We start from the raw sequence: 13,838 nt of genomic DNA, 5'->3' as shown, positions 1-13,838 counted from the left end.
AGGACAGAGCTGTAGCTTCAGACTTCTAGTAACCGAAAAAATGGCTCAGTACACAGAGGAGGCCATTTTAGCCACAACACTGCAAGCCTTGGCTTTATTAAGATACTAAAAACAACAACACAATGTTCCACTTTCCTCCCTTAAAATCAAAAGTAGCTAACTAAATGATAAAAAATACAGTTATCGTCAATCCAGATTAAATATATACAAAACCAAATAATTCATTTATAAAATTCCAAGTACACTGTGAAAACATCTATGAATATAACCGGATCAAATTGCTAAAAGGACTATCCTAGCAACTCTTTTCTGGGAGTAAGACCCAATGAGTAGACTGGAGAAGGATTCTGAGTAGATCTCTCTTAGGATCACACCGCAAGTTGGAATGTTGGATGAGGTTTGTGGGAGGGATTCCCCAATACTGGGGATATACTATGGGGGAAGCGCTGCTTTACAGCAAAGTCTGTCTCGTAACATGGATGTATGGAGACCAGCATAGGGATCACCTAGCGGGCAGAAGGGCTCATAAGTATGCCACACAGGAGACAAGCCAACAGCTTAACTTCAGCTACTGAACCACACACTGCGGACCTAAAGGGGGAAGGGGAGGGACAATGGTCACAAACATTTTCAGCAGTGGCAAAAACCACCCGGCCTCCTTTGCTCAACATGTGGAAGACGGCGGACGCTGGAAGTCCATCCACAAGGCATTCCCCTCATTCTGACATGGTTTCACTTACTCTCACAGATGGATTTCTCACGTTCTTTGTTGTAACCTAAAATGATGCTGTAATCAGAATCCGAAACACGATCCAGAATCGGCAACATCAAGGATGGGAAACAACATCAGTAATGACAACAGGAAGGTGAACATCTGTCTACTTTTAGATTTTCATGATCCATTTCAGCCTCTCCAAAAAAAAAAAAACCCACCCAGAATTGTGCCTGAAATCAGATGGCGCACAAATCTAAAGAACCCTGGGATTAGATCCCATGATGCCATTCCACAAGTTGCAGCACCTCCCCAACAGGGGAGGGCACTCACTCCAAGACAGGGCGCCATCGTTTGCAGAATGGAACCTTGGGCTCCCTCTCTAAAACACAAGCTCTCCGCTCAAAATCCGTTGCTGTAGCAAGAACTTACAGGCCAAGAGTGTGCGCATCGGGTATGTTCTCAAGTCAGGACTTTAAGAAGAAGAGGAGATTGGATTTATACCCCGCCCTTCACTACCCAAAGGAGCCACAGAGCGGCTTACAAACTCCTTTTCCTCCCCCTCCCCACAACAGACAGACACCCTGGGAGGGAGGTGGGGCTGAGAGAGCTCCGACAGAAACGGCTCTTTTTCAAGAACAGTTGTGCCAGGACTACGGCTTCCCCAAGGTCATCCAGCAGGTGCCAGTGGAGGAGTGGGGAAATCAAACCCGGTTCTCCCAGATTAGAGTCCGTGCACTTAACCACGACACCAAAAACTCTTCAAGAAGAGTCACTAATGGTGGTACGGACGTCTTCTGTTAAAGGGTCTGGGCAGTTTTGGGATGGTATTCTCGGAATATCCGTTCTTCATTTTTGGAGTGCTCTTCAGCCAGGCTCTGTTTGTGAAAACTAGTTATTTCAAGCAAGCATGGATTTCTGCCATTGTTTTGGTGAAGCCCAAGGAGTAGTGCGGATGCCCGAAGGGAATTTAGTGATGCCCGACCATTTCTGGCCAAACAAAGGTGGCTTCCATAGGTTAACCTTTCAGCACCAGCACGATCACAGCTACACTCTGCGTGCCTGAAAGGAAGCTGTTTCACAGTGCATCTTCATGCCGGAGATCTCCTTCCTTCCACAGCCCGAAATAATGTCAGTGCTCCAGTTTTTATGTTCAACAGAATTTTAGCTTAGACTGTTCCTTGGCTTTCCAGTAACCCACATCAAACAGAGATCTTCATTTGACTGGCTAATTCTCCACCACTGTTTTTGGTACGGAAAAAACATGGAATGCTGTCTGTTATTTAAAAAAAACACACATTTATAAGCCATTTCATTAGTGAGCAGCTCAGGTTTAACACGTTTTGCCCTGGGATCTTCATAACCTGAGTCCACCGTCAGCATCGTTTTACATATAAATGATATCAAACGGACGAGAATCCATTTCACTGCGCGAGGCCGGCTGTGCGGCAAAACCTTTTTTGGGCCCACTCTGCTTTTTCTGGCAAAGTTCGCAGAGCTTCAAGTAAGTCATTACAGCTTCTGCGGTAACGTTTTTGTACCTACGACTGAGTTCCTTCAGCATCCGGGTCCGACCCCCATGGCCAATCGTAACATGTGCCTCGTGCAGAATATCAAACAAATCCTCGTACTGAACAAAGAATACCACTTCCGTGTGCCCGGGAGAGATGGGCACCACCAGCTTCTCTTCCGTCCCGAAGTTCAGGACGTTGAAGCGCCTCAGGCGCCGGTAGTGCTTGCCCTTTTTGCTGCGAAGCCTTTTCGCCTCTTTGACCTCTGCAATCAGTGTCTGGTATCGGTCCCGGTTAATGTAGCTGTTGTTGTCCTCCCGTTTCGTCGACAAGATCCCCTCCATCATTTCGTAGAAACGCCCTCGATGCTGTTCGCGCAGAATGTCCTCCGTGTCTGCTGCGGCATCGGCCCAGGTCAGAAAGGCGGCCACACCTGAGCAAAGAGGAAGCTCTTACTCGGTGGTCCCAAACAATACGCCCTCTAAACTGTGGAGTCTTGTGAGCAAAAACTCTACTTTGTGAGCTACCGGTATTAAAGTTTTGAGAGAATGATTTGGCTACTGCATAAATCAGTTGGCTCTAGAGCCCTGCTTCCTGAGCTAAGACAAAAATGTGTGAGCCAGAGGCTAAAAAACCGTGAGCTGGCTCACACTGACTCAGCTGAGAGGGAACACTGGTCCCAAACAACATTCTCTTTCTAAACTGTGGAGGGGGAACTTCCTGAATATGTTGGGGGGGGGGACACAGAGTACAGCTGAAGCGCTCCAGCCCGGAGCCGAATCGTCTGCACCCGAAAGTCCACTTTCTGAACAGAAACAGAACAGACTTAGTGTTGAACAGACCTGCAAATACAGAGTTCCAGTCACAGATTTGTTCCAGAAAACCTGCACGGACAATCCCACAGAGATGCACTTGCATGACCCCTTCATCAAGGAGCATGAGATGATCCACACTAACCCTTCTAACTTTATGAACCCCTTGTATCAGAAGGGTCACATGGCATTGGGCAAGGAATAAATCCACAATCACAATTCTGAGGCCAGCCCTCAGAAGTAAAACTGGAATATCCTCGTCGTACGCTTTGGCAGAACTGCCACCTGTGCTCACAGCCTTCTAGGTCGTGGCCCCCCAGTCTCACGGAGATTCTCTCCTGGCAGGCAAACTGAGTTGCTGCCAGACATCTCCACACACTAAACTTGGATGCTCCATTTGTTGGCGAGAACTTCACTTCCTGCAAAGAGTCTTGTATGGCTCGGTGCCCAGCCTACCTAAAGAGCTCCCAACCAATGTTTCCTCTAAGCTGTGGAGCAATGCTCCCTCTAAGCTGTGGAGTCTTGTGAGCAAAAATTCTGTTTTGTGAGCTACTGGCATTGAAGCGGTGAGTGAGCAATTTGTCTACCGCATAAATCAGTTTGCTCTGGAGGCCTCCTTCCTGAGCTAAGGCAAAAATGTGTGAGCTGGAGGCTAAAAACCTGTGAGCTAGCTCACACTAACTCAGCTTAGAGGGAACACTGCTGTGGAGTCCTGTGAGCAAAAATTTTACTTCGTGAGCTACCGCCATTAAAGTTGTGAGCGAGCAATTTGGCTGCTGCATGAATGAGTTTGCTCTGGAGCCACCCTTCCCAAGCCAAGAGAAAACTGTGAGCTGGAGGCTAAAAAACTGTGCAGTGTTCCCTCTAAGCTGAGTTAGTGTGAGCCAGCTCACAGTTTTTTAGCCTCCAGCTCACAGATTTTTATCTTAGCTCAGGAAGCATGGCTCCAGAGCAATCTAATTTATGCAGCAGCCAAATCATTCGCTCACAATTTTAATGCCAGTAGCTCACGAATTAGAATTTTTGCTCACAAGACTCCACAGCTTAGAGGGAACATTGACTGTGAGCTAGCTCATACTAACTCAGCTTAGAGGGCTCTCAACGCTTCTCTTTCTGAACCACCACCACCACCACCCTTCTATCACCCACCTTGCCACTCCTAGCCTACATCACTCTCATCCAACCATCCTGCACCTTTTCTTCTCTTCTAGTGAATCTGCTTCCCTAATACCTTGTTCCACGTTGTATTATATTCCTCCTTGGTCCAAGGCCAATGTTATTGTGGTACCATTACCCCAGTTGCCTAGCACGAAAGCTAGAAAGAGTTTGTTTTGGGGACAGGGGAGATAAGAGAGAAAACCAAAAAGTTGAGAAAACCAAACCAAAAGAAATCAATAGTAGGGTAAGTAGTAAAATGAAAAAGTAAATGTATTGAATATGTTGTCGAAGACTTTCACGGCCGGAGCTCATTAGCCGTTGTAGATTTTCCGGGTTGTATGGCCGTGGTCTTCGCACTGTGGGACCTGACGTTTTGCCAGTCACAGCTACTGGCGAAACGTCAGGTCCTACAATTCCAAGGCCCTGTCCATACAACCCGGAAAATCTACAACAGCTAATGAATGTATTGACTTTAATAGAATAGAAAGCAATAAAATACAGGATTTTAGAATGGCAGTAGGATTTTAAATAGTAGAATAGTAGGATATAATATCCTCCCCTTATGTTGATAAAATATACAACGGAATAAGGGCAAACGTAAGAATAACATTCAAATAGCTATAATCGACCGACCAAATGCATTTTGGCCCGAAGAGCCTGTTTCTATTTCACACAGATAACCCCCCCCACAGCTTCAGAATTTCCAGAAATGTCACATCTCTAGAGATGGGTGGGGCTACGAGAGAGTGATTGGCCCCAGGTCACCCAGCAGGCAGAGTGGGGATTCCAGTCTGGAGCGCTCGGACCCGGTCCCGCACTCTAACCACGACACGGCACTCCTGAGGGTACCCAGCCCTTTAGAACTGTAACCGTAAAATCCAGCTCCTGGCGTAGCTCACGCAGTCATTTGAGGCAAAACTCCAGTGCTCTTAGGAGGAGAGGGGAGCTTAAGGGGTTAGTGCACGGAGAAGAATTCTGCTCCAGGGAAGGGAAAGAACAAAGTTAAGAGTCCAGCGGCAGCTCACACCTTGAATAAAGCTTTGTTGGCCTTAAACGTGCCGCTGGACTCTTAACTTTATTCTGTCGCTTCAGACAGGGCCGGCTCCAGCTTATTTTGCACCCTAGGCGAGGATCCCTTCTGGGGGCCCCGTGCACACACCAATTTTCAAAAATAAATGCATTTTAGGAAGAATGAAAAAACAAATAATCAAGAAACTCCCAGAGTACGGGGCCGGGTGCAGTTTGGTGCCCCTAAGGGCCGTCCTGCTCTAGGCTATTGCCTAGTTCACCTAGTGAGTGAGCCAGCCCTGGCTTCAGACCAACATGGCTGCCCACCTGGATTGAACTCCACGGAAGGGACTGCCCTCTTGTTCTGCTAGGTTTTTCTTGCAGCAGCAGGTCCCCATTCCATTGCAACCAAACAGTTAGGGTTGTCAGCTCCCAAGTTGGGAAATCCCTGGAAGTCTGGGGGTGGAGCGTTGGGGAGGAAGGTGAGTTTAGTGGGGTATCGATGCCACCCTCCACAGCAGCCACTTTCTCGGAGGAACTGATGGCTATTATCTAGAGAATTCCACAAGATCTCTAACTGGCGGTTGGTAACCCTACAAGGGGCCGCGGTGACTCAGAGGTTAAGATGCTGAGCTGCAGGCCGGAAGGTCTGTAGCTCTGCAGTTCGAGACCCGAGTGCTGCGTGACGGAGTGAGCTCCCGTCTCTGGCCCCAGCTCCTGCCAGCCTAGCAGTTGGAAAGCAAGAAATTACAAGTAGATAAATAAGTACCACTTCTGTGGGAAGGTAACAGCGTTCCGTGCGCCTCGGCGTCCAGTCATGCCGGCCACATGACCACGGGAAAAGTCTTCGGACAGCGCTGGCTCTTCGGCTTGGAAACGGAGATGAGCACCACCCCCTAGAGTCGGATTCGACTGGCTTATGAGCAAGGGAAACCTTTACCTTTTAAAAGCATTTAGATCCAGTTCTATTCAGACATGCTTACCAGGGTAAAGGCTTGGCTGTCGGCTGCTTTAGGAAACGGGGCAAAATCCCAACCAGATTTAGTGACTAAGCACACATTCCGGGAAGAGGCGTTGAGCCCCCAGCCTTTCTCCATGACGGAAGGGAATGCTGTTTAAAATTTTGCTCCCGTCTCTGGCCCCAGCTCCTGCCAACATAGCAGTTGGAAAGCAAGGAATTGCAAGTAGATAAATCGGGACTGCTTCGGTGGGAAGGGAACAGCGTTCCGTGCGCCTTGGCGTCCAGTCGTGCCGGCCACATGACCACGGGAAAAGTCTTCGGACAGCGCTGGCTCTTCGGCTTGGAAATGGAGATGAGAACCGCCCCCTAGAGTCGGATTCGACTGGCTTCCGAGCAAGGGAAACCTTTGCCTTTCCCTTTAACCCTACAAGCAGTCCTGCCCCTCTGTACACTCTGAAAGGCAGCTCTCCCGCCCTAGCCTAAGAGGCAGCCCTGGCTGGAACACCACAGTGACTACGGCAGGACAGGAGCTGTATCACCACAGAGACAGTCGCGCCCGGACAGGGGAATCGAAGGGCGCACCACTTCTGAAGTCCTGCTCCCTACTTACCGGTGCTGGGGCCTTCCCCAAGGAACCGTGGCTCCTGGATGTAGGGGCTTTCCTGTGGTCCAGCTACAGGCCCGTCTTCCACCGTGACGACTTGATATTCTGTCCAGGAAGGAGGAATCTCGTCAGGGCTCTTCTCAGCTTCTTCTCCAACATAACAGTCAACCTCGTAACTCTGTTTAGGTAGGAATCACTGAAAATCTGTCTGGGAAAGGGCCCGCAGAGAGGGTCTGTTCCCTGCTGTAGTCAGACAGGCAGATGCTTTGGCTGCAGAACAGCCGTGCAAAGGCTTGAGAGCAAAAGGCGACTCCCGGCTAACCCAACAAGCACCCTGCAAGGTAGATGGGGCTGGGAGCGCACCGAGAGAACTGTGACCAGGGTTCCCTCTAAGCTGAGTTCGTGTGAGCTAACTCACAGTTTTTTAGCCTCCGGCTCACACATTTTTGCCTTCGCTCAGGAACAACGGCTCCAGAGCAAACTAATTTACGCAGTGGCCAAACTTCAATGCCAGTAGCTCACAAAGTAGAATTTCTGCTCACAAGACTCTAAAGCTTAGAGGGAGCATTGTGACTGGCCCAAGGTCACCCAGCAGACTGCATGCGGAGGAGGAGTGGGGAATCAAACCCAGTTCTCCAGATTAGTCTGCCGCTCTTAGCCACGGACACTACGCTGGCTCTCAAGAGGAGACGAACCTCAGACTGATAGCCTGTCAGGAGGGAATCAGAAAGGCAGCCAAGCTACCTTGAAGAACAGACCTGCAGGTGAATTTCCAGGGAATTCGCGGGAATATAAAACTGCCCCCTGCATGGCCCTGCCTGCCTCGTTCTCCAAATTCAGTGTGTCTTTGGGAATGGGAAACAGCCAGTAAGAGGGTCTAATGCAGGGGTGGCCAAACTGTTGCTCGGGAGCCGCATGCGGCTCTTTGACACATCTTGTGTGGCTCCCTCTATTTGCTTTCTTTCCACTTGCTTTCTTTCCACCCTCCAACTATTTGCTTTCTTTCCACCTTTCTGTCTTTCTCCCCTCCCTCCCCATCTAAAGTTAAAAGTGTCGACTGGCTTGGCTCGGAGAAGGCATTTGTCTCTTTGATTTAATATGCAAATATGTATATTTTTCAATAAAAATGCCTGTGTTCGTGTCTTGCGGCTCTCAAACATCTGACGATTAGTCTATGTGGCTCTTACATGAAGCAAGTTTGGCCACGGCCACCCCTGGTCTAATGAAACTGGTGCTCTGGAAATCTCCCCTTCTCAAGCCAACTGCATCAAAATGTTTGTGGAGGGGAAACCACCCACCTGTCAGGTAGCCCTGTCATAGATCTGGAATGTGGAGGGGTATCCTCCTCCTCGTTCCCAGCTCTCTCCTGCTCAGCTACTGTGTTTTATCTTACGCTTGACCTTGTAGATGTTCCAGCTGCAGCTTACACAGCTGGGAAAGTTAACGGCTTCTCTGCTATGCCTGCTTGCTTTGCTGCCCGTGCGCACTATATCCATTGGCTTATGCTTACAGGGGGAATGTATGATTTCACTAGAAGTCAGAGGCCCTAGTACTGACAGCCATTCCTGACACAATCTGTACACGTGTTCTTTGGTACTGGAACCACTAATAAACAGTTATCTTCTTATGAAGCCCTGTGTGGTGTGACCTAAGGAGCTTGACACCACCTTCATAATGCTGGCCTATCGCCATCATTTTCAGGAAATAACTCTCACTTTTCGATGTCTGGGTCAACCTAGTCCCACAAATGCATTAAAGCCAAGGAGAGACACGTTCCAACATAAATTTCATCCCAAGAAGAAACAAAACAAAGACACAAAGAAACAGAACCCAGGCAAAGGGGATGGTGGAAAAGAAGGCCAACCCATCCAAGGCTTTAAGACTGTACACGTAAGCGATGAATCTTGAACTTTCTGAGCTGTGATCTTGGAACAAAACAGCATCCACGCCCACGTCCTGAGGGAGAATGGGCAGACTTCACAGGTTCTTCGCAAGGACAAGCATAACCCTGGAACTGAGGGAGGCCAAAGGCAAGACTCACCCAGGGAAGAGCTGCAGTGGAGAGCTCTTTCGCTGCAGGCCCCCGGGTCAAAGCACACCTCCTCCACCTCTTCTTTAATCCACGGGGAAGTGCCCACTGCAGCAATCGAGGCACCTACGGCAGAGGATGGCACAGAGTGTTGCCTTGACTAGACAGGGAGAAGTCTCACACACAGCCTGAGAGAAAAGGTTCTGCACAGCAAGAAAGGGGGATGGAAGCAAGACTGCCTGGCAGGCCAGGAAGCTCAGAAGAAGAAGAGAAGAGACTGGATTTGTACCCCGCCCTTTACTCGGAGCGGCTTACAATCTCCTTTCCCTTCCCCTCCCCGCAACAAACACCCTGGGAGGTAGGTGGGGCTGAGAGAGCTCTTTCGAGAACTGCCCTTGAGAGAACAAGAATACAAGTACATTGTTGTACTAACACTTTAATAAATAACACTTAGTTTAACACGGATATGATCTCCTCCTCTTGGGTTTTTAGTTTAGTGTGGTTATCTTTCTTTTATCCATAGATGTAGTCCCTTTCCTTCATATTTTCTTTGTAGTTTTCTAGTCTTATAAAAATATTAAAAATATCCCTCCGGGGATTTAAAAAAAGAGAGAGAGAGAGAGAGAGAGAACAGCTCTGAGAGAACTTGTGACGGACCGAAGGTCATATGAGCAGCTGCGAGTGGAGGAGTGGGGAATCAAACCCCAGTTCTCCCAGATTAGAGTCCGGACACTTCACCACAACACCAGACTGGCTCTCGGGAGAAAGAGCGTGCCCTGCAGCCAAAGCAAACAGCAGCAGGGCAGTACATAAGTCACACAACAGAGTGGAGGGGAAAAGGAGCTGAAGAAAAGCTCAAGACCAGGATTCCCCAACTCGGTGCCCGTGGGCGCCATGATACCTGTTAACACCTTTCTTGGTGTCTAAAGGTAAAGGTAAAGGTTCCCTTGCTTGGCAGGAGCTGGAACTAGAGACGGGAGCTCACTCCGTCATGCGGCAACCTGGGTCTCGAACTGCTGAACTACCGACCTTCCACAGCCTGCAGTTCAGCGTCTTAACCGCTTGAGCCACCGCAGCTACTAATTTATCTGCTTGCAATTTCTTCCTTTCGAACTGCTAGGCTGGCAGGAGCTGGAACTAGAGACGGGAGCTCACTCCGTCATGCGGCAACCTGGGTCTCGAACTGCTGAACTACCGACCTTCCACAGCCTGCAGTTCAGCGTCTTAACCGCTTGAGCCACCGCAGCTACTAATTTATCTGCTTGCAATTTCTTCCTTTCGAACTGCTAGGCTGGCAGGAGCTGGAACTAGAGACGGGAGCTCACTCCGTCATGCGGCAACCTGGGTCTCGAACTGCTGAACTACCGACCTTCCACAGCCTGCAGTTCAGCGTCTTAACCACTTGAGCCACCGCAGCTACTTGCAATTTCTTCCTTTCGAACTGCTAGGCTGGCAGGAGCTGGAACTAGAGACGGGAGCTCACTCCGTCATGCGGCAACCTGGGTCTCGAACTGCTGAACTACCGACCTTCCACAGCCTGCAGTTCAGCGTCTTAACCGCTTGAGCCACCGCAGCTACTAATTTATCTGCTTGCAATTTCTTCCTTTCGAACTGCTAGGCTGGCAGGAGCTGGAACTAGAGACGGGAGCTCACTCCGTCATGCGGCAACCTGGGGCTCGAACTGCTGAACTACCGACCTTCAACAGGTACCCTTGTGAGACAGGGCAGAGAGGGCTCTGAGAGAACTGGGACTGGTCCGAGGTCACCCAGCAGGCTGCACGTGAAGGAAGAGTGGGGAATCAAACCCCCGCCCCCGCTCTCCAGCTTAAAGGCCACCACTCTTGACCACGACGTCACACTGGCTTTTTCTGTGAGACCCCTTAGGTGAGCAGGCCTCTTACAACCCAGCCTTCGGGCACCACACACACACACCCCCCGGAAAAAAAAAAAAGGACAGAAGAGGACATGTCTCGGTCCAGGTCCATTTGTTCTTCCTCGAGAACCAAGCATGAGCAGTAAGTGACCCTAATTGAGGCCTCACCTGTGTGGGAACCACTGCTGGACTCTCTTGCCTCCTCGGGGGGCCCAGCGATCCCGCCTGGTCGCTCCTCCACCTCTTGCTTAAGCCACGAAGAAACGTCCACTGGAGCCACTGGGGAGTCTGCGGAGAAGAGGGGAAAGCATACCGTGGGTGGCTTCTCCACACACACACACACACGCACACACACACACACACACACACACACAACACCAGGTGCTAGGCAGAGCTGCACACAAATCTATTTGGTCTTGTGAGCTAAAATGTGGTGATGGGGGGGGGCAGCGGGTAAACTCCCCCTCCCTTGAGTGTGACAACTCAGAATTGCAAAAGCACGGTCTCCGGTCCCCCTGCTAGCTTGGAGGAACCAACTGAGAGAGGCGGCAACTCTCCAGAGCCTCCAAATGTAACAGAGTGCTGGGTGTACAGATCCATCCAGTGGGAGATACCCTTTGATTTGCTGGTGGGGATGGCACTGCCCCAGTATGTTTCTGGTACCCCCACCCCCAAACCACTGGAAGTGAGGAAAGGGGTGGCATCGTCACCCAGCTGAGACTCAGGACGGTCACCGGGCTTTCCAATCTCCTGGCAACCCAAAGGAATGGGGCTTGCAAGTCCGTTCCTCCCCAACCCCCAACGAAGAGACGCGGGCCCCTCCAGGTCAGATGTCCCCCGTTTCCAAACTCTACCACGAGAAAAGCTCAGGGCTGCAGATGTCTGCCAACGCACCTGTGCCGAGGTCCGGTGGGGCACTGCTCCCACCTGAAATGCCAGGGCCTCTCGCACATACTTCCTGTCCTTGCTCTATCTTGGACAGGATTTCGGGCTTGGCGATGGCGTAATCTGTTCATTGGATAGAAGAATAGGAGGTCATCACATGTCACTCATTAACATCAGGAGCAGACAGTTACAGAAGGTAGAAAGAGACTTGCCCTGACTTTCAAATCAACACAGCTGACCGACCAGGTGAAGAAAGAACGGCAAAGACCACGGAGGCCCCGGTGGCACGATCCTGGCCTAGCGGACGCTGCCTTAAACGACTGACAGCTCAGCTGCAGCCTTGGGAGGAGGCTGGGTTAAAATGCATTTAAAAGCTCTGTTCTTCTTCAGATACAAACAAGTGAATTTGAACAGGTTGTTCGTACTATAAAACCGATGAACAAAAAACTGACAATTAATCACTGACACCAAAGGTTGCCTGGTGAGTGACAACTCTACATTCTGGAAAAGAAGTCTATTAATTCATTTATAATCTGCTCTTCTCCCCAGTGGGACTCCAGCTGGTGGCTGAGATACAAGCCCCCCTGCTCCCCGAGCAGCACAGTCAGGTTCCAAGCAGGTAACAAAAGGTGTCAGAGAGATCCAGAGTTGCCTTCTTCTGAATCAAACTCTGGGTTTCTCTGCCCTAGACTAGGGAAAACTATTCGGTTCGGACAAACCGAAAAACTATTCGGCATTATTCGGGCATGCTGAAAGCCGAATCACATTCCCTAATCTGATTCGGCTGGCCAAACAGGGATTCCCTGAATGGATAGCGTATATTCGGTATCCATTCAGGGAATCCCTTTGCTGGGCGGGGAAGGGAACTTGCTAACAGGGGCTCGTGCCGCCTCAGTTGAGTGACTACCCAGCCAAGGGAAGGAATTTAAACTTTAAATAACTTCCCTTGGCTGAGGAGTCGCGCTGCGAAGGCCGCACGAACCCCAGAAGCAGGGGCGGCGGGCTGGAGAAAGCACAGGGAAGCATTTAAAATGCCTCCCTGCTCCTTCCAGGCCTTCCCCAGCTCGTCCACCTCAGTGGGCGGGCCAGGGAAGGCACCAGGGGCTCACTCCAGGCCTTCCCTGGCTTGTCTACTTTGGCGGGCAGGCCAGGGAAGGCACAGGGAGGCATGTTTAAATGCCTCCCCCCCCAAAATAGCTAGCTCGGGTGGCAGCAGGCTATCACCGAAGGGAAGGCAATAAGAACCCCCCCCCTTCAAGGGGGGATTATTATACCCTATGGGGACAGTCCCCATAGTATATAATTGAGCCAAATAAATTTGGCTAGTCCAATCATTCCCGAACCCCAGTATCATACCAGTACTGGGATTTGGGAAAATCAGCAAATACCGACATTTTTCGGGTTCGGTAGATCCGAACCCGGAAAATTCTGAATTTTTTTTTTGGTGCACACCCATACCCTAAACAGCAGATCACCAAGGTCTCAAGCAGAAAGGGACACTTCCAAATCATTACAGATCCATGTTTGTTTGTTTAAAGACAGGACCTTCCTGCAAACACTGAGCTGTTCAGCTAGTCCCCTATCAAATTACTTTCCTGCTCTTGAGGAAACAGATATTCCCAGATGTGACCCTAGCAGTTCTAAGGATCTAACATAATTATGTGCCCCCCCACCCCCAATTAGTCACTCTGCAGAACGCAGCATTCCATCTGGCTTACTGTCCTTTTCCCCCACAAACATGTTGGGGCAGGGGAGAGGGGGAAAGAGCAGAAGGGGAAGGGGGATGTATCCAAGCAGCGTCTCCTGAAAGCTCAGTAATGTAAAAGTGCTTCTCAGTGGTCCAAGAGGGTGCTGAGCAAACGTTTTAGACAAGTCTCCAAGGGCAAGCATTCCTATCCCCACGCACGGCCAGCCAGAGTGGTGTAGTGGTTAAAGGGTCAGGGTAGGAGCGGGGAGTCTCAGGTTCAAACCCCTGCTGCGTCATAGAAGGCTGCTGGGTGATCGTGGGCCAGTCACTTACTCTCCGCCTAACCTACACCACAGGGTTGTTATGAGGATAAAATGAGAGAATTGTCAGCCACGTTGGGTCTCTAAGGGGGAGAAACCTGGGGTTTCATCAGTGAAGTCAATAAAACAAATCAACAATAAAAACAGGTCACTCTCACATTCTACGCATCGGAGGAAAGAGAGCCTCCCTCACCCAGCGAAACCAAAGTCTCAAAGTTGCTCTTCATGACGCTCTTGTAAAGGTCCTTCTGCTGCTCATCCAGGTCACCCCATTCCTG

At 50.1% G+C, this 13,838-nt stretch overlaps 1 protein-coding gene across 1 annotated transcript in view; it reads right to left on the bottom strand.

Moving 5' to 3' along the window:
- The window catches only part of LOC107115600, a 29,081-nt gene that overhangs the window by 4,679 nt on the left and 10,564 nt on the right, over nucleotides 1–13,838 (bottom strand). Inside the window, exons 3-7 of the mRNA XM_015417342.1 lie at nucleotides 13,754–13,835; nucleotides 11,563–11,676; nucleotides 10,837–10,956; nucleotides 8,808–8,921; nucleotides 6,773–6,871 (exon numbers count right to left, since the gene is read on the bottom strand). Coding sequence (XP_015272828.1) covers nucleotides 6,773–6,871; nucleotides 8,808–8,921; nucleotides 10,837–10,956; nucleotides 11,563–11,676; nucleotides 13,754–13,835 — 529 coding nt within the window. The remainder of the gene's footprint in view (nucleotides 1–6,772; nucleotides 6,872–8,807; nucleotides 8,922–10,836; nucleotides 10,957–11,562; nucleotides 11,677–13,753; nucleotides 13,836–13,838) is intronic.

Source organism: Gekko japonicus, unplaced genomic scaffold (genome assembly GCF_001447785.1).
Source record: "Gekko japonicus isolate JY-2015 unplaced genomic scaffold, Gekko_japonicus_V1.1 scaffold3847, whole genome shotgun sequence".
Lineage (NCBI taxonomy): Eukaryota > Metazoa > Chordata > Lepidosauria > Squamata > Gekkonidae > Gekko > Gekko japonicus.
Note: the sequence above shows the minus strand (reverse complement) of the source record. Positions and strands in the feature narration are given on the sequence as shown.